The following is a 26,886-nucleotide window of genomic DNA, read 5'->3' on the forward strand; positions in this document are numbered from 1 at the left end:
AGGGATGGCTGACACAACAGTAGGCCAGTCTGCCCTTCGGAACCTGTTTGAGGTGTAGATCCCATCTCTCCTCACTTAGGGCCCATTGTTTGGCTCCCCCCCCCCCCCTCTCTCTGTTACCAACAGCACTGTTATTGTTGTGCCCATTGTCACCTGGTTGGGTGTCTGTTGGTCCCCTTTTGTGTTGGGGAGCTACCTGTAGCTAGGCATTCACCCATGTGTTGACTCAGAGGACACCAGGATGTTAGTCCTCTCAAAACCTGCTCCCTCCCCACAGAGCTGGCTTTCTCCTATTTTTTTATTTTAATTTTATTATAATTCTGTTACAAGACTGGAGAGGGACCCCACGTGGGCGCCAGGTAAAGGGCATGCTCAGTGGGCATAGTCACTAGAACTTTGACATAAGTTTTTCGCATTGGGGCTCCATATGATGTCACCCATGTGTGAGGACTAACGCTGCTGTCCTCTGAGAACAGCTTTTCTCTGTTTTAAGAAAGTGCAAGCTGAATATTTATTTAGGGAGCTTACTGTAACCCCAATATTTAAAAAGGGCTCCAGGGGCGATCCGGGAAACTACAGACCGGTTAGCCTGACTTCAGTGCCAGGAAAAATAGTGGAAAGTGTTCTAAACATCAAAATCACAGAACATATAGAAAGACATGGTTTAATGGAACAAAGTCAGCATGGCTTTACCCAGGGCAAGTCTTGCCTCACAAATCTGCTTCACTTTTTTGAAGGAGTTAATAAACATGTGGATAAAGGTGAACCGGTAGATATAGTATACTTGGATTTTCAGAAGGCGTTTGACAAAGCTCCTCATGAGAGGCTTCTAGGAAAAGTAAAAAGTCATGGGATAGGTGGCGAGGTCCTTTCGTGGATTGCAAACTGGCTAAAAGACAGGAAACAGAGAGTAGGATTAAATGGGCAATTTTCTCAGTGGAAGGGAGTGGACAGTGGAGTGCCTCAGGGATCTGTATTGGGACCCTTACTGTTCAATATATTTATAAATGATCTGGAAAGAAATACGACGAGTGAGATAATCAAATTTGCAGATGACACAAAATTGTTCAGAGTAGTTAAATCACAAGCAGATTGTGATAAATTGCAGGAAGACCTTGTGAGACTGGAAAATTGGGCATCCAAATGGCAGATGAAATTTAATGTGGATAAGTGCAAGGTGATGCATATAGGGAAAAATAACCCATGCTATAATTACACGATGTTGGGTTCCATATTAGGTGCTACAACCCAAGAAAGAGATCTAGGTGTCATAGTGGATAACACATTGAAATCGTCGGTTCAGTGTGCTGCGGCAGTCAAAAAAGCAAACAGAATGTTGGGAATTATTAGAAAAGGAATGATGAATAAAACGGAAAATGTCATAATGCCTCTGTATCGCTCCATGGTGAGACCGCACCTTGAATACTGTGTACAATTCTGGTCGCCGCATCTCAAAAAAGATATAATTGCGATGGAGAAGGTACAGAGAAGGGCTACCAAAATGATAAGGGGAATGGAACAACTCCCCTATGAGGAAAGACTAAAGAGGTTAGGACTTTTCAGCTTGGAGAAGAGACGACTGAGGGGGGATATGATAGAGGTGTTTAAAATCATGAGAGGTCTAGAACGGGTAGATGTGAATCGGTTATTTACTCTTTCGGATAGTAGAAAGACTAGGGGACACTCCATGAAGTTAGCATGGGGCACATTTAAAACTAATCGGAGAAAGTTCTTTTTTACTCAACGCACAATTAAACTCTGGAATTTGTTGCCAGAGAATGTGGTTCGTGCAGTTAGTATAGCTGTGTTTAAAAAAGGATTGGATAAGTTCTTGGAGGAGAAGTCCATTACCTGCTATTAAGTTCACTTAGAGAATAGCCACTGCCATTAGCAATGGTTACATGGAATAGACTTAGTTTTTGGGTACTTGCCAGGTTCTTATGGCCTGGATTGGCCACTGTTGGAAACAGGATGCTGGGCTTGATGGACCCTTGGTCGGACCCAGTATGGCATTTTCTTATGTTCTTATGTAGTATTTTTGCTTTCTTTTTCAGTGTATCATCTGCAAGAAGATTGAGTAAAGACAAGCATGACAGAATTTTGGTTGATTTCTGCACCTGGGGAGAAAACATGTCAACAGACATGGGAAAAACTACATTCTGCAACATCAAAAAGTAACAGTCTCTCTACTAATTCAAAGTTCAATATTCCTGATTTAAAGGTAAGTTTATTTGATCACTAAAAGGTACATAGCTTGTTAGAAAACTAGAGATCTTTTGAGTCCATGTTTCTAATTGCTTAAAATCTCTCCCTATGTGATAATTCAGATGTTGGTGGAAAAAAGTCCACTAAATCTGAAGCCAGTTTTGAAGCTCTGTGAAAAGGAAGAAAATTCCTTCTTGATCTAAAATATGACATTTTAGTTTGTACTTTTCCTGAGAATTTAAATACATTAAGTACTGATCTTCATTTTCTATCAAATCATTTATTCTATTTAGTAATGTTGGGTTTGGCTCAACAGCTTAGTGGTTGTATAACAAACTATACTTCTAACCCAAGACACAAAGCAGCCTAAGTTCATACTCTTTAGACAGGATGTGTTGCTAATGTAACTCTCATGACTTCTGCGGTTAGAGCCAAGTGCAATGTACAGTGACAGTTGCTGGATGACAAGCAGCTAGTATAGGCAGTAATTTTAAAGGAGGCATTCATCTTTTTCTCTGCGAACATACTTAGAGTATGAATGGGAAGAGGAAACCATAAAGATGACTCATAAAAACATTTCAAAAACTCAGCATCAGACCCATGCCTGGGGCTCATCATGAGACTGGAGTAAGGAGCTGTGGGACCACATTCATGGTAGCAGGCCTGAACGAACCTAGAAGCCACTTCCAAGTTTAGGTGCCAGGATGGAAACAGGGGAGCGGCAGTATCCAGACATGGGGTGGGCAACACCAGAGAATATTTTCAGCAAACTTTTTTATAGTAATCATTGCTAATCAAGAAGAGTGTGTGCAGATTTGAATCAGTTTTGCAGCAAATCTTAACTGCAAGATAATCATTATGTATAATATGCTGTGTTGGTGTGTTGATCTTGCTGTCAGTCATGTTCCACAAAACATAACTGGGCTGTCTTGTCAGGATATTTTAATGATTGATTTTGTTTCTTCAGGGTATATGTTTTAGCATTCTACCAAAAATTGTGCCCTTAATAATAATTGAAGATAAAATACAATTTAAATGATTTTCTCCTTTGAATGCTTCAAGGATCTGTACTGGGACCAGTGCTTTTTAATATATTTATAAATTATCTGTGAAGAGTAGACGAGTGAGTTGATCAAATTTACAGATGACATTAAATTATTCAGGGTTGTTAAATCACAAACTGATTGTGAGAAATTGCAGGAGGACCTTGCGAGACTGGGAAACTGGGCATTCAAATGGCAGATGATCTTTAGTGTGGACAAGTGCAAGTGATGCACTTAGGAAAAAATAATCCATACGGTAATTACATGATAGGTTCCAATATTAAGAATTAACATCTAGGAAAAGGATCTGGTTGTCATCACGGACAATACTTTGAAATCCTCAGCTCAGTGTGTGGTAGCCATCAAAAAAGCAAACAAGGTTAGGAATTATTAGGAAAGGAATGTTTGTTTCCCTGGTTTATAAGTACTAAACCTGATATACCGCTCATGGAAAATAAAACAAAGAATGTTATAATACCTCCGTATCGCTCCATGGTGAGGCTGCACCTAGAATACTGTGTGCAATTGTCACTGCATCTCAAAAACCAAACTGGAAAAGTTTCAGAGAAGGGAAAACAAAATGATAAAGGGGATGAAACAGCTTTCCTGGGGGGTTGCTCTCGCCACGGAACAAAATGGCTGCATAATCCGGAGCTCCTGCCTTCCCCGAACTGAAAAGGGAGAGGAACTGTTTTTCCAGCTACCAAAACGGAGAGATAAGTAACTACTCTGCCCATTATGGCCCAAAAGAAAAAAAAAGCCCAGATTTTTGCCACTTTTCCTATGTGGAAAATGCTAATTTAAAGGACGGGCCTGCGGGAGACACGGAAGCCCTGAGCTTGGGTGAACACGAGGCCTTGGAGGGGGGAGAAATAGGTGGAACCGCGGCGCAAATCGCAGAGCTCCCTACCCGCGATGAATTCAGACGCTGGTTTAGCGATTTGAGGAGGGAGATGAAGGAGACTAAAAAAGAACTTCTTACCTCAACAGACGACATTAAGGAAGAAATGGCAGAAATAGGAAGAAGAGTGGACCAGTGTGACATGCGCTTAGATGCTCAGGCTGTAAAGATAGACTCCCTGCAAAACTCAGTTTCACAGCAAACAAACGATAATAAAGATTTAATGGCAAAACTAGAGGATCTTGAAAACAGGAGCCGCTGTAGTAACCTGAAACTGAGGAGTATATAGATTGCAGAACAACTATACAAAAAATCTGCAACTTTTTACTTCAGCAGGACAACAACACTGCAGGACCTGTGGAAATGCCTGAGATAGAATTAGAGCACACTCATCGATCTCTAGGTCTCAAAGTAAATGGAAAACAGAGGGACATTGTCTGTCTGTTTTTCCAAATACTCTGTAAAGGAAAAGATTTATTTGGCAGCCAGAAGACAACAATCCTGGGTGTGGGAATCCCATCATATAATGATTTTTGCGGATATCTCCCCCTTAATGCTGAAAAAAAGGATGGACTTTAAAGATATTACTACAGTCCTGAGAAAGGAGGGAATCCGCTATCGCAAGCTATTTCCATTTGTCATTGCCATGACCATCCAAGGAGCAACCACGAAAGCCAAAATCATCGAAGAAGCAGGCCATGTGGTGAAGTTAGCTGCTATTGGAAAGCAAGTACATAATACAACCGCAGTGGACACCCCCAGGTGGCAGCGAGTTAGCAAAGGTGGCAAGAGACTGTGTAGAAACTCTGGAGACCCACACTCAGAGCAGGATAAAGGGAACGGCTGAACAGTTCTACTGCAGATCTAGTCCAAATCTCACAAACCCAGGTTCTAGAGAACTCGTTATGAGCGGAGGTTGTGTTATGAATTAATACTCATATGTATTAGAGGTTTATTTTCAGTTTTACATAATTGTTGTTATATGGTTGTTGGTCCGGGGGAGGGGAGCAGGTTCCATGGATAATCCTGCCTCACTTGGCTCACGCAGACATGTCAACAGTACAGAGATGCGGTGCTCTTAACGTTATAAGAGGGAGGGTTCAGGGTGGAGGGTGGGAGGTATTTGTGGGTTTATCATATTACATATTCATGCAGGATAAACACTTTTATATCAATCAAGAACGGTTTCCCCCTGGGTGGGAGACTAGGAAACAGTGGTGTATGGAGAGATTGAGAGAAGGTGATCTGAGATCTGGAGGTTGCGGCATGGGACTTTGGAGCATGAAAGCTTCATTACCCTTGATCAGAAATGATGTAGATTAAAATGTTTTCCCTTAATGTTAAGGGGTTAAACAGTCCCCAGAAACATCAAATGTTTAGAACAGAGGCCCATCAATCGAGGGCTGATATCTTGTTCTTACATGAAACGCATTTGAAACGCAGGTACGAAAGGCTACTAAACTGGCTACTTTTTCCGTGCCAATACCACCTGCAGCCTCAAAACTGGCCCGTTACTCAGGGGTCAGCATCCTACTACATAAAGATTTACAGTGTCAAGTGGTACAATCTTTAGAAGACCCTTTGGGATGTTATTTACTCTTATAAATAGAAATAGACCGGGACAAGTATACGTTATTGAACATATATGCTCCCAGTATGGACAATCAGGCTTTTTTTTGACAAACTGGGGCTTTTGTTGGATAGGAATGATGTGGGGCATCTGATCCTGGCAGACAATTTTAAATAACCTACCAACCTCGTATAGATAATTCCTCTGGCAGAGGAGGGGGTACTAAGTTGGGTCGTATCCATCTTAACAAACTTATTAGGGACAGAGATCTGCAGGACATTTGGCGGTGCAGAAACCCTACTAATAGGGATTACACATTTTATTCTCATCCACGTAAATCCTACTCTAGGATTGATTTCTTCTTAGTGGATGGGGTACTTTGCCTCAGGGTCAGGGAATCTGGTATAGGTCCCATTACATGGTCGGACCACGCCCCGACTTGGATAAAATTTAATTTGCAAGTTGTGAAATCTGGGATTAGATATTGGAAACTAAATAATGTTTTGCTGGAGGATGACCCCTTTTGTCAGGAGGTACGTGGGGCGATTGAGGAATACCAACAGTTTAATGGGGAAACCATGGCATCTAAATTTCTCTTTTGGGATTGTTTAAAAGCAGTCCTAAGGGGCCGATTCATATCTCAAGCCTCATATCAGAAAAAGGTGAAGCAAAGGACAATAGCCACACTACTTAATGAAATATCCCAATTAGAGAGGAAGCATAAGGCATCATTATCCCCGCAGGTCTACACACAACTACAGAAAGCTAGAAATTCTCTAAAAGAAGTACAGGCTACTGATTTTGCCTTCCAGCTTCAGAAGGTCAAACAAGACCACTTCGAGTGGGGCACTAAGGCTGGCAGACTGCTGGCTCAAAAGCTGAAAAAAAACAAATAGCTCAACATCAAATTTTAAGAATTAAGGCAGAGGATGGTTCTAAATTGACTTTGCCAGCTGAAATCCAACAGCGATTTCAACAGTTTTATGGAGCTTTATATACAGCCAACTCAACTATTTCAGAAGAAGGCATTAAACAATATTTAGATGCCATAGAACTTCCACAGTTAACAGAGGAGGAACTACAGTTTTTTGAATGTAGTATATCCCCTATGGAAATTAGGCAAGCTGTGAAAGAGCTTAAGATTAATAAAGCCCTAGGACTAGACGGGTATACGGGATTATTTTATAAAAAGTTCAGAGATCAATTGGTCCCTTATTTAATGGAGGCCTATAATGCCCTTCAGGAGGGAAACTCGCTCTCAAGGGGCGCAAATGTAGCAGGGATCACCATATTGGAGATCCCCTGGAATGTCGGTGATATAGGCCTATATCTTTAATAAATATTGACCTAAAAGTCTTGGCAAAAATTTTGGCCAATCGCCTCAATAGGGTAATGGCAAAATTGACACATCCAGACCAGGTGGGATTTATCCCAGGGAGGAAAGCCATGGATAATGTCTGGAAAATTATGGACCTTTTATGGTGTGCGAAACAGCATAATACTCCGACAATATTGCTTGCCATTGATGCATAAAAGACCTTTGACATGGTCCATTGGCCATTTCTGTTTAAAACTTTAGAGAAAATGAATTTTGGTCTGAACTTTTGCAATTGGCTACTTAAATTATACGAGAATCCACAAGCCCGGGTTAAAGTGAATGGTGTATATTCAGAACCGTTCCCTATAAACAGGGGTATGAGGCAGGGATGCCCGTTATCTCCGTTGTTGTTTGCACTATTTCTAGAGCTGTTCACTTCTAGAGTTAGAGGGGAAGCATCCATCTCTGGGATACGGGTGGGGGACACAGATTATAAAATGTCACTGTTCGCAGATGACATGTTTACTCTATCAGAGCCTCAAAAATCTTTAGCTGGAGTAGTAGATCAGCTGCAAGCCTTCAGCTCAGTATCAGGTTTCTGACTGAATCTTGACAAATCTGAAGTACTCAATATATCCCTATCTAATGATCAGATCGCCCCCTTGAGAACAAAATTCCCTTTTAAGAGGGCCAGGAAACATATTAAGTATCTGGGCATCTTGCTTAGTAATAACTTAGAAGACTTGTTCAAGCTGAATTATACACCCATGATTTCCAAGCTTTTATTTAAAAAATTTTTTATACCGATATTAGTCGAAACATCATATCTGTTTACAGTGGAACAAAAGAATGGAAAATACATTGAACAGGGAGGGGGAAGGGGGTACATAGAACCAATAGAAAGTATGGAAGGAGCAAAAACAGGCACAAAGGCAACATGGGAAAACAAATGCAATGTAAATAAAGCAATTAAAACAATTAGGAAATTGATTAAATTAAAAATTAAAAACATAACTATGTACAAGGATAGGGTGAAGACTGTGGGGCATGGGGCGCGATTGGGCAGGGGAGCTCTTAATTGTTTGGAGGGTAAGCTTTTCCATGACTTGGACAGTTGGGAAGACTACTCAATCGCTTGGACAGGGAGAATAGCAATGATAAAAATGACCATTCTACCTAAATTTAACTCTGTTTCAGTCACTACCAATATCTATCCCAATGGCAATGCTGAAACTATGGCAGAAACGCTTATTTTCTTTCATCTGGAAACGGAGAATCCCTAGGGTGACTCAAAACGTGCTTTTTAGACATAAACTAAGAGGAGGTATGGGGGTTCTTCAACTACAGGGGTATTATGCGGCAGCACAACTGAGTGCTGTTTTAGCGTGGCATAAAAAAGGAGATCTTCCCAGTTGGATTAATATTGAACAAGTGGTGTTGGGAGGCATGCCGATTAGGGCACTTATATGGCAACTGCGTAACACTTGGAGATTTCAGGGCGTTTTGTCTTTATCCTTACAAACCACACCGTGTATTTTGGATCAGTGGAAACTTTCATAATAGGTTCGAGGGAATATTTTCACAATACCTACCTATTTCACAATAGGAACTTTTTCCCAGGTTTGGAAACTTCCCTTTTCCAAGAATGGAAGAATAAGAGTATTTTGACTTTAGGCGAGATGTTGGGACCAAGAGGGAGTTTTGTCCTTTGCTCAACTTCGGGACCTATTTCAGTTACAATCTACTAACGTTTACCTTTATATTCAAATATGTCATTTCATAAAGAAAGCATCCATAGAAAGGGAATTGTGTCAGGGGAAACCGCAGTTTGAGGGGTGGTGCGAGTTAGCAGATCGGATAAAGGGAGGGCTTTCCAAGATTTATGGTCTTATACAGAATGCCCCTCAGTGTATACCAAACTATATCAAAGCATGGGAGCAAGATCTGGATAAATCTCTTTCCAGAGAAGAGTGGGATCTGATATTCTTACATACTAAGAAATGCTCCGTATCCATTTCCCTTGCGGAAAATGGATTTAAAGTTTTATTTTGCTGGTATTTTACCCCTCATAGGTTATATCGTGCTAAACTCTGCTCCACTGACTTGTGCTGGAAAGGATGCGGCCAATCTGGTACTGCCCTAAAGTGGGACGCCTATGGAAGGAAGTATCGGACATTATACACTGTATTCTGGGTAGAGCTATTATCTTGACACCTGATAGAATTTTACTGAATGTCCCAATAGAGGGCTCTCAGAGTGAAAGAGTGCTAGTTACCCAATTATGTTTGGGCACGCGGTGTATATTGGCAGCCACGTGGAAGCAGGACTTGATGCCCTCAGTAAACAACTTACTTCAAAAGTTGGACACTATGGGGCGGATTTTCAGAGCCCTGCTCGCGTAAATCCGCCCAAAACCGGGCGGATTTACGCGAGCAGGGCCCTGCGCGCCGGTGAGCCTATTTTACATAGGCTTACCGGCGCGCGCAGAACCCCGGGACTCGCGTAAGTCCCGGGGTTTTCGGAGTGGGCGTGTCGGGAGGCGTGTCGGGGGCGGGGCTGGAGCGCGCGGCGTTGCGGGGGCGTGTCGGCAGCGTTTTGGGGGCGGGTACGGGGGCATGGTTACGGCCCGGGGGCGTGGCCGCGCCCTCCGTACCCGCCCCCAGGTCGCGGCCCGGCGCGCAGGAGGCCCGCTGGCGCGCGGGGATTTACGCCTCCCTCCGGGAGGTGTAAATCCCCCGACAAAGGTAGGATGGGGGTTTAGACAGGGCCGGGCGGGTGGGTTAGGTAGGGGAAGGGAGGGGAAGGTGAGGGGAGGGCAAAGGAAAGTTCCCTTCTAGGCCGCTCCGATTTCGGAGCGGCCTAGGAGGGAACGGGGGTAGGCTGCGCGGCTCGGCGCGCGCAGGCTATACGAAATAGATAGCCTTGCGCGCGCCGATCCAGGATTTTAGCCGATACGCGCGACTACGCGCGTATCTACTAAAATCCAGCGTACTTTTGTTTGCGCCTGGAGCGCAAACAAAAGTAGGCTGTTCGCGCTCGTCTGAAAATCTACCCCTATGTGTATCTTATACAAGATAACTGCCCAGAGGCATCACAACATTCCTGGCTTTAATCAGATGTGGCAACCGTATCTGCAATGGAGGGGAAATCCATCCTCGGTGATGTCTATGACTCAGTGACAATATCTATTAGAGACAAGGGACAATACAGACATTCCGACACTTCAAGAGTCCCAATCAACACATTACTTGTTTTATTTATTAGCATGATTTATTATGCTTACATTAAGATGTCACAACTTTCTGTATTGCTATATTCTTGCAGCTGTTTTATACAAATGTTATTACATTAATATGATTGATAAAATTTAAATAAAAAAACAGCTTTCCTATAAAGAGAGGCTAAAAAGGTTAAGGCTGTTCAGTTTGGATACTAGAAATGGCTGAGGGAGATATGACAGAGATCTACAAAATCACAAGTGGAATAAAATGGGTACGTTGAATCGGTTATTTACTCGTTTTTTCCCCCAAAAATAAAAATACTAGAGGACACTCCATAAAATTAGTAAGTACCACATTTTAAAATCTGTTATTTTCTTTTCCACTCAAAGCACAATCAATTTTTTTTTTTTTAAATTTAGACTTATATTCCGCTTTTTTTTTTTCCAGCGCTTCAAAGTGGATTACATTCAGGTACTGTAGGTATTTCACAATCAAATTCTGGAATTCATTGCTGGAGGATGTGGTAAAAGCAGTTAGCGTAACTGGGTTTAAAAAAGGTTTAGACAAGCTCCTGGAGAAGTCTGGAAACTACTATTAACCAGGTAGACTTGGGTAAAGCCTCTACTTAACCCTAGACAGCATGGGATCTATCTATTATTTAGGATCTTGCCAGATACTTGTGACCTGGATTGGCCACTGTTGGAAACAGAATACTAGGTTTGATGGACTCTTGGTCTGACCCATTATGGCAGTTCTTATGTTCTTATGATTTTTCTCTAGCTTTGGGCCAGAGGATACAACAGGATCAATTGTGTCAGCCGTTATAGCACTCCGTAAGGGTGACCACGATAAAGAAAATATCCCTACAGTGGTAGTTAGACTTGAATGTCCTCCCTACAGTGGTAGTTAGACCTGAATGTCCTGAAGATAGGTTCCCCTCTGAGTTCTTCCTCATCAGGTAATTCTGATGACTGATGCATCCACCAGTGGGTGGGGGTGTGCACACAAGCTCCTTGCAAACTCAGAGGATCTGATCAGCAACGTAGCATCTGTTTCTGATCAATGTCTTAGAGCTACAAGCTATTTGCCATGTATTGAGAATATTCTTGCGCCTTTAGTGAAAAAAAGAATTCTGATTTATACCAACAGCCAAGTGGCAATGTTCTACATGAACAAACAAGTGGGCACAGGATCTTGGACCCTCTGCCAGGAATCTGAGAATTTGGGAGTGGACTTTGTCAGAGCTTTTCTCCAAACAGCTTACCTTACTGGGTTCTCCAACATATTGGTGGATTGTTTCAGGAAAGTTTTTACCCCTATAGGTGGTCCCTGTATCAGAGTGTGGCAGACAGGCCATTTGACTTTGGGGGTCAGCTATCAATCAACTTGTTCACGTAAGAAAACATCAAAGTTAACAAATTTTGCTCCAATCTTCAAAGCAAGATCAGATCTGCTCAGGTGGAATGCAAATCTGCTGTATGCTTTTCCTCCACATCTGTTAGTGGCAAGGATGGTCAGAAGGTACTCAAAGCCTAGGTATGTCTTATCGTTTTTGTTCCAGCTTGGCCAGTAAAGACAAGTGTTGTTCTTTTACCTAGTCAGGTTTTCAGTCCATACACTGATCCCTCTGATATCCAATTCAGCTCTGCTAACTCAAGAGGAAGGTTGTCTGTCATTAAGCCTCCCTGTCCTTCAACTTGATGGCATGGATGTTGAGAGTTTGATAGTCTTTGTTGCCACTATCTAAGTAGGTTGAGGACGTGATTTCAGCTAGGCAGCCTCCTACCCAAAGGGCATGCTTTCTCATCCTGGTATCAAGCAGGCTCCCTGAATCTATTCACTTGTACTCCAAAAGATCTGCTTCAATACTTATTTTCCCCTTCCTCTTTCGGTCTCAGTACAATGTCTGTCTCGATGCCATTGCTGTTTATCTCCCTTAGGTGGATGGAGAACCAGTCACCACTTATCCCTTGGTTTCAAAGTTCATGAAGGGCTTGTGGCATGCAAAATCTCCGGTTGCAAAGCCACCAGTGCCATGGGATATCAGTATCATCTTGGTACAATTGATGAAGTCTCTCTACAAGCCATTGGGGTTGGCTTCCTTAAGGTTTCTAACATGGAAAGTGGTATTCCTGGTCGCCATCACTTTGGCTAGAAGAGTATGTGAGCTACAAGCATTGGTTGCTTTCTCTCCATACCTACAATTTTTCCACAAAAAGGTGGTTCTCTGCACTCATCCTAAGTCTCCAATCCTAGCTCCTCAATTACTTCTACCCCTTATATTCACACAACCACTCTAACCCCACCCCCTACAACTCCTAACCTCTCCCCCTCCCTCTCCCCCCACCTATTTTCCACCTCCTTTTCACCCCCTCCCTCTACTCTAAACTACCTCTTCCCCTCACCCCCCATAAAGTGAATTTATCAGGACTACATATTGTATATAAAAAACTTATATATAAAAAAATCTGTTCCCAATCACGTGTATATATACCTCCTTTAATTGTGGATACCCTCCTATATATCAGAATCTCCCCCTCCCCCTCCCCCCACCCCCGTTTAGATAACCTCTTTCATGTATCACACTTTTATAATTTTACTTATATAATCTAATCTGTTATTTGTATGCTCTGAATGTTCCTTATTTAATTATCTAATTACGCAAAAATTGTAAAGCCTGTTGCTCAGTTCTGTTATATGTAAACCGACGAGATGTTCCCAACGTTCGTCGGTATATAAAAGTTACTAAATAAATAAATAAGTTTCTGCCTAAAATGTTTTCTGCATTTCATTTGTATCTGCATTTCATTGTTTTGTTCACCTTCTTTCCAAGACTTCATGCACATAAATGGGATAAGTTCCTCCAGTCATTGGACTGTAAAAGGATCTTAGTTTATTATCTGCAGAGAACTACATCATTGGACTTCTCAACCTTTCATCTCCTATGATCCTAACAGACTGGGCTTAGCTATTGTCAATGTACATTGTCTGTCTGGCTAGCAGACTGTATTACATATTTTTATGATCTGGGTGGCCTTCAGATCAGATTCTGTCAAGGCTTATCAAGTAAGAGCCCTAATTATCTCAGTGGCTTACCTAAAAGCTGTCTCAGTCAAATACATTTGCAAAGGTACAACTTGGTTATCATTTCACACTTTCACGTCCCACTATTGTCTGTAACTTTGGGCAAGCAGTTTTGTGCAACCTGTTCACCCAGTGCTCCACTCTCCATAGGGGGGGAGTCCAGGTTGCTTAATCAGTAAGAGCTCCGCCACGCAGTCCTCAGCTTTGGACTCCCCATATGTCATGGCTAATTCATCCCTGATTGTCAATGGAGAAAGCAGGTATGCTTATCATAAATGGGGTTCTCCATAGACAGCAGCATGAGTTAATCATGCTTAATATCTGCCCGACTCCCTGAAGAACCTTGCTAAAGCTAAACTCTGCAATCGACAGACAGGCTCATGAGGCAGCAAGTGTGCAGGAACCCCTGTGCATGCTCAGCAATAAAACTTTACTGAGCTAGAGAGAGGGGTTTGCATGGTGCCATCGGATGACATTTGTCACGTGTCATGAATAATTCATCCTGCTGACTATAGAGAGTCCCATTTATGGTAAGTAAACATGCTTTATCTAGATCCCATCTTTTCTCTTTACCCCATTTTCTTCTTCACATCTTTGTCTTCCTCACCTTGTTGCTGCATAGTTTTCTCTCTCTGCAACTTATTTCTGCACCATACTTTTCTCAGTTCCCATCTTACCTCTACACCCTTCTCTCTGCCCTTTACACTTCCTCTCTATCTCATTTTCTTTCCTTTCCATTCTTCGGTCACTGAGTACTTGTGACCCAAACTGGTCGCTGCCTGAAACCAGATTCTGGGCTCGGTGAGCCTTTGTCGGACCCAGCATGCCATATCTTCTGTTTCCCCCTACTTTACCTCTCCATCTATCTTATCCCCTCTCTCTCTCTCCAGCCTACTTTACTCTTCCCTAATCTCTTTCCCTCCTCCGCTATTCCCTTCTCACCTCTTTCCTCCTCCTGCTTCTCTTTTCCCTATTTTCTCTACCTTTCCTTACCGCCCACCTTACCCCACACCCACCTTTCTTTCTTTTTTTTTTTTTTTTAATTTTCACTATTTTAAATTTAAACAAGAAGAAAATCTTGTACAGAAATATCAGTGCATGGCAATTATTACATATTCCAGGAAATAACAATGCAATACCAATATTCAAAAAAACTTGCACTGAAAAAAATTAAAAAAAGAAAAAGGAGGGGACTCAGAAATAGGAGCAATTTTTTTTTTTTTTTTTTTTTTTTAAATAATCTAACATCCCTGAGGAAATTAGAGGAAGCTGAGCAAGGTTCACAACAAACATATCTCATTGCCAGACCAGCTTACGAACATTAGGCATGCGTATCCAGAAATGCTCTGTTATACAGGCTCAAAAAAGGTATAACTCACATTTTAATACATAATACAGCACTTACAAGGGTATCGAAGAACAGATTTAGCCCCTATTTGAAGAGCATCCGGGCACATAGGGAAAACCCAGATCTTTTGAGACTCACCCTTCTTTCTTCCCTGCCTTACCTTCACATTCTCTTGTCTGCACTCTTCTTTCAACTTCCCCTTCCTTGCATTGTACTTGGTGGCACCAGTCTTGCTCTCATCAGGTCTCTACCACCCCACTTCCTTAGCCAAATACTGGTGCCAGGATGTAATTTCTAAGTGCAGTGTTGACCTGTTGCCCACAATTTGTAATGTGCTGCATGATAGTGTGTAATGTTTGGCCAATTGTGGGGATGACCTGCGACTGGCCACACTCACCGTAGGACGCAGCCAGCCCACTCTGACCCTATGCTTCCTCCTGTGTGGCAAGGATGCCGCCAGTTGCTGCCCTCCAACCTCCGGTGCTGCCTGTAGGTGCGCCAGCCTATGAAGACCCCCGCAGTGAGAGAACCCTGATGACGTCACATGGCTTGGTATTTAAACCCTAGCCACAGGTCCTCCTGCAGCCTTGCAGTGCGTGTTGCTTTCCGTGTGCTTTGTCTCCTTGTTTCTGTGACTGCTTTGCTCTTTGTCTCCTTGCCTTGCCAATTGTCTGTTTTTGCCTTGCTGTGGTTTCCTGTCTTGTCTTCCTGTGCCTTGCCCTGCCTAACTTTGCTGGTTCCCACCTTGCCTTGGACCCCTGTGTTTTGTCTTCTCATGTCTGCCTGTCTCTGCTTGACTCCTAGTTCTGTTCCCGGCTGCAGATACAGATTTCTCCTTTGGATTTCTGCCTGCCTTGGCCTGGACCCGGATTCTGATTGCTCACTGCCTGCCCTGACCTTTCCCTATGTCTCCTCTTCAGCTAACCACTTCTTGCTGGTCTCTCGCCTAAGCCCTGACACGCCCTGGAACCTAAAGGCTCAACCTGTAGGGAACGGAGCTGGTATAGGTGAGTCGCCAGCTCCGGTCCTAGCAATAGTGAGTCCACCAGCCGTTGCCGTGGGCCTTGTAGGTACGCCTGCTGGGCTGCGTCAATCATGTCCCAGCCCAAGGGCTCACATCTGTGACATAGTGCCAGAAATAGCTGTGTAGGCACACACGTGCCTTTCCTGCAAGTAGGTGTCAGGAGTTAGAGGGTCTTAGAGGCACAAGGGAATTATGGACAGCAATAAATAGGGATATTAAAATGGCAACAGATTTGTGCATCAGATATGTTAGGAAGGGGAAGTAAAAAAAATCAAAAAGAATAACATTTTAGACAATGGAAATAAACTGAAAAAGAGAATGGACACATTTTACCATAAGAAACAAAGGTAAAAGTAGATTGATAAAGGCTGGAACGAGGAAGTTTATTGACCGGTCAAAGGAGGGGATAAAACTTTCTTTGGATTATATAAGTGAAAAGAGAGACTGAAAATGGAATAGTAAGAAGGATGGATTTAGTAGAGATTTAGTAGAGATGAACATATGAAAGTAAATATCTTAAATACTTTCTACTCTGTATTTATACTAGAAGGGCAAGGACATAAGAGGCTTTAGAGGGAACACATTGCCATTTGCTGAGGAGGAATATTTGGAGTACTATTGCAACTGACTGTAAACAAAGCTATGAGGTCTTATAGGATACACCACAGAATAGTGAAGGAGTTATAGGAGGTAGTGTTTGCAGGCTTTGTAGCTTGGTTCAAATTGTTACTTGAAACAGGAGAAGTTCCAGCAGTTTAGAGAAGAGCAAATATGGAACAGCTCCACAAGAGCAGAAAGGAAGAGGATGCAGAAAACTAAGACTTACCGTACTAGTTTGACACTAATGGTGGGCAATTTACCCACCCCAGTCACATTTTTTAAAAATTTATAAACTAACCCAACAAAGAGGATTTTTTTTTTCACACTGAGAATCAATTAGGGATTTATATCAAAGGATAATTGGAATCAGACAATTACTAAAATCTGAGTTAGTTTTATTGTTGGTTATTGACAAGCTAACTCTTTAAAACAGCTTTAAGTAGCTTTAAAATCTCAGCAATATTAAGAAGGATTGAGAGATTTAGCAAAGAGACGGGAAGCTGTCCAGCCTTTTGCACCAAATGCCACACACATGATGATCTTACCTGTTGGTAAGAGGTACATCTGGCCAAAGAGCTCCTAGCTTTCCGAGAGCTAGTCTGATCTCTGGAGGAGCTGAGGCAGTCAGAGGTATATAGAGGAGACCTTTAGGAACACAGTAAAGCAGTCCCAACTCCAGTCTGGAGGAACTTGATCACCTGGAAAGAGACCATCGCCTTGTTGTGGCAGGAAGAGATTCTATAGCTAGGACCTTCCCTCCAGATGGTGCCTTATCCGCTTACACAGCATGTGGGTTCAGGGGCATGTGCTCCGGAGGGAAAGGGTTAGGACATCTGTTGTAGTTGACAATTTGATCATTAGGAATGTAGCAAGTTACGTGAGTTACTCCTGGGGGAGTTCTGCGCAAAACAATTTAAAATTCTGTGCACAAAAACTTACAGTTCTGCAAACTTTATGTTGGTCAAAATAAAACAATTTACATGACAGTCTTAAAGTAATAATATTTTAAATTAATACAGAAAAGTTATTTCTTAAAGATGCAGAATTTTAAATATTTTGAGCAGAATTTCCCTAGAAATTCACTAAAAGAGTGTCCCTTCCACTCACTCTCCCTACTCCCCTGGCCACTTTGCCCTCTCAGGCCCCCAACTCCTCCACCTGCCAGTATCTCTCCCCTCCACCTCTAGGCTCAACCCCTTCCAATCTATTGCCAGTCTCAGAGTTGGACCCAGTTCTCAGTACTGCCCCTCACACAGGCTCCCTCTGTCCCTCCCTCTCTCACACACATGCTCCCTCTCTCTAGTACACATACCCCCCCCCCCCCCCATACAGGCTCCCTCACTCTCTCACACACACACAACCTCACACAGGGCCCTCTCTCTCTTGCATACACACCCACACAAGCTCCCTTTCTCTCTCACACATACATCTTCACACAGGCTACCTATGTCTCTCTCTCATGCACCCCTTCACACAGGCTCTGTCTCACACATACACAATCCCGTCACACAGGCTAGCACCCTCACATACACACGAGCTCCCAATCTCTCACACACATACACACTCCTTCACAATCTCCTCATATAGGCACCCTCACTCAAGCATCCCCCGCTCTCTTACCTCCCATGCTTTCTAACACCCTACTGCTCTCTCTCACACAAACATACACATCCTCTCTCACCGGGGCCTTCCATCTTCGCCGCGAGCAGAGCACACTCCATTCGCGACACACTGGGGCCTTCCATTTCGCTGCAAACGGCGCGCCAAGGCCTTCATCTTCGCCGTGAACGGAGCTGCAGGAAGCGGGACACGCTCCATTCGCAGCTTGCAGGGGTCTCCTCTGCTATTTTCTGCACAGAATTTGGCAAGTCTGCACTGGGGGGTGGATTCTGCGCAAATTCTGCGCTCTGCAGTAGCACAGAATCCCCCCAGGATTAGTGGGTATGAGGATTGCTTGGTAAATTGCCTATCTAGTGCAAAGGTAGCTCACCTCATGCATCACCTAGATAGGATTTTAGAGAGTGCTGGGGATAAGCTGGCTGTCATGGTACATGAGGATACCAATGACAGGTGCAGGAAGAAGTTCTGGAGGATGATTTTAGGCAGGACATTGAAATCCAGAACTTCTAGGGTTTTGTTCTTAGAAATGCTGCTTGATCCATATGCAGGTCCCCAGAGGCAGACTGAGCTTTGGAGTCTCAGTGCATGAATGAGATGATGGTGCAGAGAAGAGGGCTTTTAGATTTGTTAGGAACTAGGCCACATTCTGGAGAAGATGGCAGCCTGTGCTGATTGGACTGGCTCCATCATAACCAGGGTGGAACCCAGTTGCTGGTGCTAATTTTTTAAAAAAGGAGAGAGAGCAGCTTTTAGTGTAGATAGTGTTAAGCGCCACGCCATAAAATGGCGAGGCGCTTAACAATAGTCGCCCCCTTCAGATGGCTGATTCAGAATAACTTCCCAATCCTAGGAACCCCCAGAGACTAAGCTCAGATTGAGTAGGAAGGAGGACGTACACTTTTCCTCCTGGCTTCTCAGTTTTGCAAGCAGGAGAGGGCGCAGCCATTGCTGCCAGAGGAAGGGAGCTGCTGCAGTGAAGCTGTGGCCCAGGGCAGTTTCCTTTTCCTGGGCCAGGGGTGAAGAGAGAGAGAGAGAGAGAGAGAGAGAGCCACTTCTGTGGCTCAGGGCAGCTTTCTGCTCTCGGGTTCCTGGAGAGAGGGAGCTGATGCTGGTGTGGCCTGGGGACGAGAAGGAGAAGGCTGGAAGGAAAAGAGATTGAAAGAAGGAAAGGACTTTTTTAAAATAATGAGCATGTTTAGCCCACAGTGGAGGGCAAAGTGCCTGCTGTAGGGGGTTTGGTGTGGAGGGAGAGGTATATAACCTTTGCTAGTACAACTTTAACTGTTTGTAGATGGGTGAAATTCTTAAGGATTGGATTATTAATTGGGAAAAAGAAAGTGTTCAAGAATTTAATATTACTGAAAGAGGTAATTTAGAGCAAGGCAGAGAGCTCATTTGTATGTTTACAAGTCCAGCTTTTTTAACATGTATCTGTCTCCCCCCCCCTTCTGTTTTATGGAGGAAAACAGGAACTTGGGAGAGGGTGAAAGAGAATTTTCTGTCTATAGCTGTTCTTGCTTCCTGATGGTGGGTTTGCTCACTCTCTACCAATGGAAAATGCGACATGAGTCAGACTTGTCTCTGAAATATTTTTGTGTTCAAAGATTTTTTTTTTTTTAATAACATTTGGAAATATAGAAAAGAGGAGACTTTTTAAGAATGTTCTCCAATTGTGTTTTCTTTCTTAGGAAAAAGATGCTGCATAATGTAGTTATTTTATTTTAGCCAATGAAATATAGCAGGATATATTTCACCGGAAAATGACTTTTAGGATTTACTCATTCTGTTTCTTGATATTTTTAACTTGCTCTCTTGATCACTTGCAACCAGGCTGGTATCTAAAGCAGTTTGTTTTTATGTTGAGCTCTTAATGCAGGATAAAAAGATCTTTTTCTTGTCTTAAAGCAGATCTGGCCTTTGGGTTGGGTGAGCTGAGGGGCGCTCTGAGCACCACCAGCATATAACATCCCATGGCGGTGGAGGAGAGGCCCAGCATTCTGGCAAGGCCTGAAAAGAAACCCAAGGGTTCCTATCTTTGAATCAGGAGTGGTGCTGCAAGATTAGAGAAGGGCAGTTGTGGTCTCGCTTCATACGTAAATGAATGCAACGGGCCTAGGCCTAAGCCCGAGACAGGGCCTCGCCTAGGGCATAGGCTGAGGTCCAAAGTAGGTGTCGTGGCCTAGGCCAGAGTGTGATGTCGGTGTCTCTGCCTAGGCCTGGACAGGGCCCTTGGCTGAGACCCCAGAAAAATTAAAACAAATTTGCCTGATCTATTGGGTATTTGACGAAGGCTAGAGCCTAGGCTCGATGCCATGGCCTGGCTCAGAGGCTGGGTCCTGATGCCTAGGCCTTGACCTGATGCCACGGCCTAGCTCAGGGGTCGGGTCCCAATGCTGGGGCCTCTTACTGGACTCGGGTCCGATGCCAGGGCCTTGGCCCAGGCCTGGCCTGGACCCAATGCCTGGGCTTCGGCCTAAGCTGGAGCTTAGGCCTGATGCCTAGGTCTCAGCCCAGGGTCAGCCTCAGAGCCCAGGTCTCGGAGCTACTCTTCTGCATCATCTTTCTTCGGCTCTTCTTTTGCCAACTGACACTTTCTGCTGGGGTCACACCGGAGTTAATTCTGGCGCATTCACCCTAGCAGATGACGCCATTTTGATGTAGAGCATTGTCTGCTGGGGTGAATGCATCAGAGTTAAATGTGGCATGACCCCAGCGGATGGTGTCAGTTGGTGATAGAAGAGCTGAAGAAATAAGATGTAGAAGAGAAACTCTGAGGCCTAGGCTTTGGACCTTGGCCTGACCCTGGGCCCAGGCTTTGGGCATGGGTCTAGTTTGAGGCCCCCAGAGTCAGGGCCTGGTCTCCGGGCCGGGCTCCAGCCTATACTGAGGTCGCAGCAGCCTACACAAGACTGAGGCTTGGCCTGGGCCTGGACTCTGGCCTAGGCTGAAGTCTTGGTTTTATGGAGGCAGAGGCCGAGATCATGGTGACCTATTGCGGCCTCGGTCTATGTAAGGCCGAAACCTTGGCTTGAACCTTAGCCTCACCAGCGGATCCCCATTGGACTGGGTAAGTAGAGACTGGCGGGGATCTTGTCCCTGACATTTTTCCAGATGGGAGGGATGGGTGGTGGGCCAGGAGGCCCCATTTTTGTATCTCTATTTTTTTTAATGTTTGATTTATTTTTTTTTTTTTCACACGAATGAAATGTATCAAACATTCCACAAACCAAAATTTGTGTGAAAAAACCCCTCACAAAAATGAACCAAAAAACAAAAATTAATTTATCTCTGCACATCCCTAACTACTGTGAGGAGAGAAGGGTCATAAGTGGAAAGCTTCAAGATCGGTTCTGGGATTGGTTCTTTTCAATATCTTTTTGAGTGATATTGCGGAAAGATTAGAAGTTTGCCTTTTTGCGGATGACATTAAGATCTGCAATAGAACAAACTCCTGAATGAGTAGAGAATGAGAAACTATTAAAGGAAACTCGAGCAGTTGTCAAAGGTTTGGTGGTTGGAACTCAGTGCCAAGAAGTCAAGAGTCGTGCATTTGAGATGCAGAAATCCTAAGGAGCTGAATGTGATAGGGGGCGAAAGACTGATGTACATGAAAATGGCGAAGCAATGTGAGAAGACAATGGCTAAGGCTAGAGGGATGCTGGGCTGCATGGAGAGGCTTAACCAGCAGGAAAAAAGAGATAATGCCCTTGTACAAGTCTTTGGTGAGGCCTCACCTGGAGTACTATGGTCAGTTCTGGAAACTACATCTCAAAAAGGATAAAGACAGGAGGGAAGTGATCCAGAGAAAGGCAACCAAAATGGCTTGGGATCTGCATTGAAAGAAATATAAGATGAGACAGAGGGACCTAAATATGTATACTTTGGAGGAGAGGAGAGACGGGGAAGTTATAATACAGATTTTTTAAATACCTGAAAGAAATTGATGCACAGGAATAAAATCTTGTCCAGTGGAAGGAAAGTTGTAGAACTAGGGGGTAGACTCAGGAACAACATCAGGAAATATTTCTTCACAGAAAGGGTGTGGTGGGTACAGGGAATGCCCTCCCCAGAAGAGGTAGTGAAGGCAAGAACAGTAATGGAATTGAAAAGGGTGTGGGATAAACACAGAGGATCCTTATGGCTAAAGGATGGAAATGAAGAAAAGGAGTAACCTATGTTAACTGGGGTAACCTGTACAGAGCAGAAGTTAACAAAAATAACAGAAGGCATGGGATAACCTGCATGGAGCAGCAGTTGCTATCCTAAAAAAAAAAAAAATTGCTGGGCAGACTAGATGGACCTCTTGGGATTTTTTCTGCCAACATTTACTATGTTACCTTATGTGTTATAGCCACGTTGCTAGATACAGTTAATGTCAGGCCGAGGCATAGTTTAAGGATGTGCCTGTCGTCTTGGTTATTTTGACAAAATATGAAGTTTGTGTTGGAGATATTTTGGTTCAATTTTGCTGGTGATGTATAATCTAGGGATATGAAAAATGAAAACATGTCTTATCCTGTAGATACAGCATTTCTGTATGTAGAGAATTTGTATTTCAGAGGGCACCACTGGAGTGGGGGTGGGAGGGGAACAGAAAGAGGAGAATGCAGAGGTCAGGGGGAGAGAGAAAGTGTGCCCTCTGTGCTAATCCATGTCAGTCTGAGGGGAGGTGTTCATTCTCCCTTTCCTCCCACTCCATATCTGACATTTCACTTTGCCCCTAAGGATCAGTTGGCGAGGGGGCGGCATCATCAACAATTTTTGCTCAAGGTGCCATTTGCCCTAGAGCCGGTCCTGTCTTATAAGGACTGCAACCCCACTTGCAAAAGATAAGGAGTAACTATAGAAGTTACTGCTTGGTTGTATATGCTGTATATCCATGTCATTTCTTCTTTTTACAGCTGTTTGTGTAATTCATACTCTGAATTCAGTACATTATTCTGTATTTTTTTTGTTTTTTTTCTGTCCCCTGTTCTTAGGTTGGCACCCTGGATGTTTTGATGGGATTGTCAGATGAGCTGGCAAAATTGGATTCATTTGTGGAAAGGTAATCTAACTTTTATTCATATTTAATATTTGAACCACATTTTTTTTTTAAATTTTTATTTAAAGGTTTTTATATACCGATAGCCGTTTGCACATCGTATCAGTTTACAAATAACGTATAACAAGATAGAGAAAATACATGGAACGATTTGGTTACATGGCATGGTAAACGGGAGGGTACAAAAACAAGGAGTGCAGAGAGAATATAAGTGTTGGAGGAAAAAAAAATATATATGTAAATATAAACATAAAATATAAACAGTAACTATGTACACAGTCATATTTGAGAGCAGGTTACATGGTAAGATCTGAGAGGGTACATGATGTTGCATAGTGGGCTTGAAGATAAATTCTATATATATTACATAATCGAAACTGTAGATAATGTCTTGTAGCGTGATATTACCAGGGGGAGAAAGTAGGGGTTAGGAGTAGGCTAGCTTGAAAAGCCATGTTTTCAATATCCAGTTAATAATCTATATTGACTGCTGAGGCAAGAAACTTAGGGTTAATTTTAAATTCACAATTAACTGTGAAGCCTCACGTAAAGAAAGTAATAAAAGGGGCATTTTATAAGTTAATTTCTTCAGGGGGGTGCAATAATTTATCTTCAGAGTACTTCTTTACTGAGTTTCAGAAGTTGATATTTGGCCAGTTGGATTTTTGTAATAACCTAAATGTTGGCTTACCTAAGAACAGTCTTAAAGTAGTGTACAGCTTGTTTAAAACGCTGCAATCGATTTAGCTCTGTGGTGTTCAAACCAGGTTCTATGGGCCCTGCCCAGCCAGTTGGGTTTTCAGGATATCCCTTATGAATATGCATGAGAAGTATTTGCAAACACAGGAGGCAGTGCATGCAATTGAATCCTGTGTTTGCAAATACTTCTCATGCATATTCATTAGGAATATCCTGAAAACCTGATTGGCTGGAGGTGGGCTCGTAGGACTGGTTTGAGCACCCCTAGGTTAGCTGGTGGCACACTGCTGTCCATTATGCAAAGTTCAGACCAGTTCAAGAATTGGCCTCGCTCGCACTGTCCAAATCTTCCAACTCAAATACTCCCTAACATGGCTGATTCTCTAGGTTCTACACTCTGGGGCAGTGGACCCGAATGTAATACCTTTGGTATAGATCTTTTGTACCTCACTCAATGTGCTCTTCTCCAGAGTCACAAGGCTATTTATTTTCTCATATGCTAGAGTTCCAGTATTACTATCTTATAACTGAAATGAAGGCAGCCTAAGAGACAGAAGTCAAGGTTTTGCCTTTAGTGGTGAGGAACAAACTAACGGGCCAATACAGTAAAGTCCGCGGGAGAGCGAACAAACGCCTGCTCTCCCGGCGCGCGCACCGGCCCTTTGCCGGTGCACGCGATTCTGTATTTAAATGAGGTGACGCGGTAAAAACGGGGAAAAGGAGGCGCTAGGGACACTAGCGCGTCCCTAGCGCCTAATTTTTGACAGGAGTGACGGCTGTCAGTGGGTTTGACAGCCGACGCTTAATTTTGCCGGCGTTGGTTCTCGAGCCCACTGACAGCCACGGGCTCGGAAACCAGACGCCGGCAAAATTGAGCGTCCGGTTTTCGGCCCGACAGCCGTGGGCTGAATTCAATTTTTTTTTTTTTTTTACTTTTCGGGACCTCCGACTTAATATCGCTATGATATTAAGTCGGAGGGTGCACAGAAAAGCAGTTTTTACTGCTTTTCTGTGCACTTTCCCGGTGTCAGAAGAAATTAGCACAGACCTTTGGGTCCGCGCTAATTTCTGAAAGTAAAATGTGCGGCTTGGCTGCACATTTTACTTTCTGTATCCCACGCGCATACCTAATAGGGCCATCAACATGCATTTGCATGTTGAGTGCACTATTAGGTGCCGTGGGTTTGACGCGCGTTTTCCTCCCCTTACTGAATAAGGGGTAAGGGAAAACGCACGTCCAAGAGCAGGCTAACAGTGCGCTCCGTCGGAACGCACTGTACTGTATCGGCCTTTAAGAGAACTAGTAGCTCTCAGGTATCCTGGTAAGTGAGTGTTTGCTCCAGGATGGAGTTCTCCTGCAAATCCAAGCAGCAGCTCACATGACCAACACAATTATCTGATGGACAAATGATTTGAGTCGACACTTTTGAGACCCTGAAATGTAATGACTTGGCAGAAGTGACAGTTGCCCTGCTAGGGGTCTTGTTTTTGTGCTTCCATGAGGAGTTTTCAGATCAACACTGAAGTTCTTAAATGAAGCAAAAACCGGAACCAGAGAGGTTCGGATATTTTGGTAGGACCACGGTGGGCATATCAACCAGAAGCCCGTGCATGTCCTGGACTGAATTCAAGAGGTACATTCAGGGATGCACTTTCACCATAGTCAATTCTTCCCTAGAAGAACCCTGCATTCTCTTTTACAGCCTTGGCTATTAAGAGAACCAGGCTACATAGTGAGGATATTTAATGGCAGGGGTTGCTGCTGTTGGTGGCTCAAAAGCAGACCACATAGCATACCTTAGAGTTTTGGAGCCTCTGCGAGTCAGTTTACGAGTGGCACTATATTTCCGGATGTGTGATCCATGCCCTCGATCACCAAAGGGGACTGGGACAAAGGCATAATGCGCAAGTCTTGCAAAAAAGCTGAATCGGGCTCTGGTTTGCTTACCTCACCTTTTTCTCAGATAAGATATTTTTTCTGAGGAATCAAGATTATAAGTCCTCTACTATGGGAGTTTTCCTCAACTCAGAAGAACCTTCCTTTCAATCTTTGTAGGATAGCATCTCTGAGTCCTGTGGTGGAAGTCTGTCGATGTGATAGCCATTGGTAATTTTAAAGGAAAAGGTATCCCTATGCTTAATACACTCTTTGTTTTAAGTGTAGTGTTTCACTGCTTTCAGAATTGGGCTTTTCACACGTATGAGGGTGAGAAAGTCAGAAGATGTAGGTGGGATGGGGATGGCTGCTTCAAGTCAGTTGTATGTCGCCTGTAGGATGTTTGTAGGTGACCTGGTTCTTCTCAAATAGGTCTTGGTCTATTAGAGTGTTCTATTAAAGCACAGTGGTTTCTAGGTCATCAGTTTCAGAAGTAATCAAGGAGAGAGACTTGGGGGAGTCACTCTAGCAATAGTTTAGGGGGACACAAGGAGGGGAAGGAGTCCTCATAGATAGAATCAGCATCTGTGTCTCCAGAGGATATTGAAAGGGCAGTGCCCTTGCCCCCATGGTATCTATGCTTTGAGCACCTCAGTAGAAGTGGGCAGGTGGGAAGTGACTATGCCTTGGATGCAGAAGTTCTGAGAACAATTGTGACTTCTTCCTGCCTTGACTGGTTTGAGCCTTTGCACATCCCATTTGTCTGGATTGATCTGGCATTGCTGATAAGGAAGGTGAAATTAAACTTGCCTGTTGCCAGTTAATTTCCTATAGTCCTGCCAAACCAGTTCAGAACCCACCCAAGAAAGCCACAGCATCCAGGGGTTCATAGTCTAAGTTCAGAAATCTAACAGTGAGCTGGCCTAATGATGAGCTCTGTGTAAGGATTCTTGTTCCTTGGTGAATAACCATGGAGTGAACTCAGTCATTGTATCAAGTTGTGGTTATAATAGTGATTTGGAAATCAAAACTAGCAATTCCTTTTGGTTGTCCTAACTTTGTCATCAGAAACTGAAGAGCCGATGGCAGGACCAGACCTATACAGGGGGCGTGAATTCAGCTTTGAGCTTTTGTCTCTTCCTCCATCTGCTGGCAGGAGGACATAACCCACTTGTCTGGACTGGTCTGGCAGGACAAAAGGAAAGGAAATTAACTGGCAGCAGTTAAGTTTTTAATTTCACCTTAATCAGGATACTCTGATATTTTTAAATGTAACTGCAGATTTCAAACTGTCTCTGGGTGACTATCACAATACTTCTAATAACACTTCTCT

General features: G+C 43.5%; 1 protein-coding gene across 3 annotated transcripts in view; it reads left to right on the forward strand.

The window, feature by feature from the left end:
• Positions 1-26,886, forward strand: part of ATP6V1C1 (ATPase H+ transporting V1 subunit C1) — a 163,582-nt gene that overhangs the window by 48,818 nt on the left and 87,878 nt on the right. For all 3 annotated transcript variants that reach the window (XM_029591850.1, XM_029591851.1, XM_029591849.1), the window contains 2 exons: positions 2,055-2,221; positions 22,914-22,981. In XM_029591850.1, coding sequence (XP_029447710.1) covers positions 2,090-2,221; positions 22,914-22,981 — 200 coding nt within the window. In that variant the 5' untranslated portion in view covers positions 2,055-2,089. The remainder of the gene's footprint in view (positions 1-2,054; positions 2,222-22,913; positions 22,982-26,886) is intronic.

Source organism: Rhinatrema bivittatum, chromosome 2 (assembly GCF_901001135.1).
Source record: "Rhinatrema bivittatum chromosome 2, aRhiBiv1.1, whole genome shotgun sequence".
NCBI classification, from domain to species: Eukaryota; Metazoa; Chordata; class Amphibia; order Gymnophiona; family Rhinatrematidae; genus Rhinatrema; species Rhinatrema bivittatum.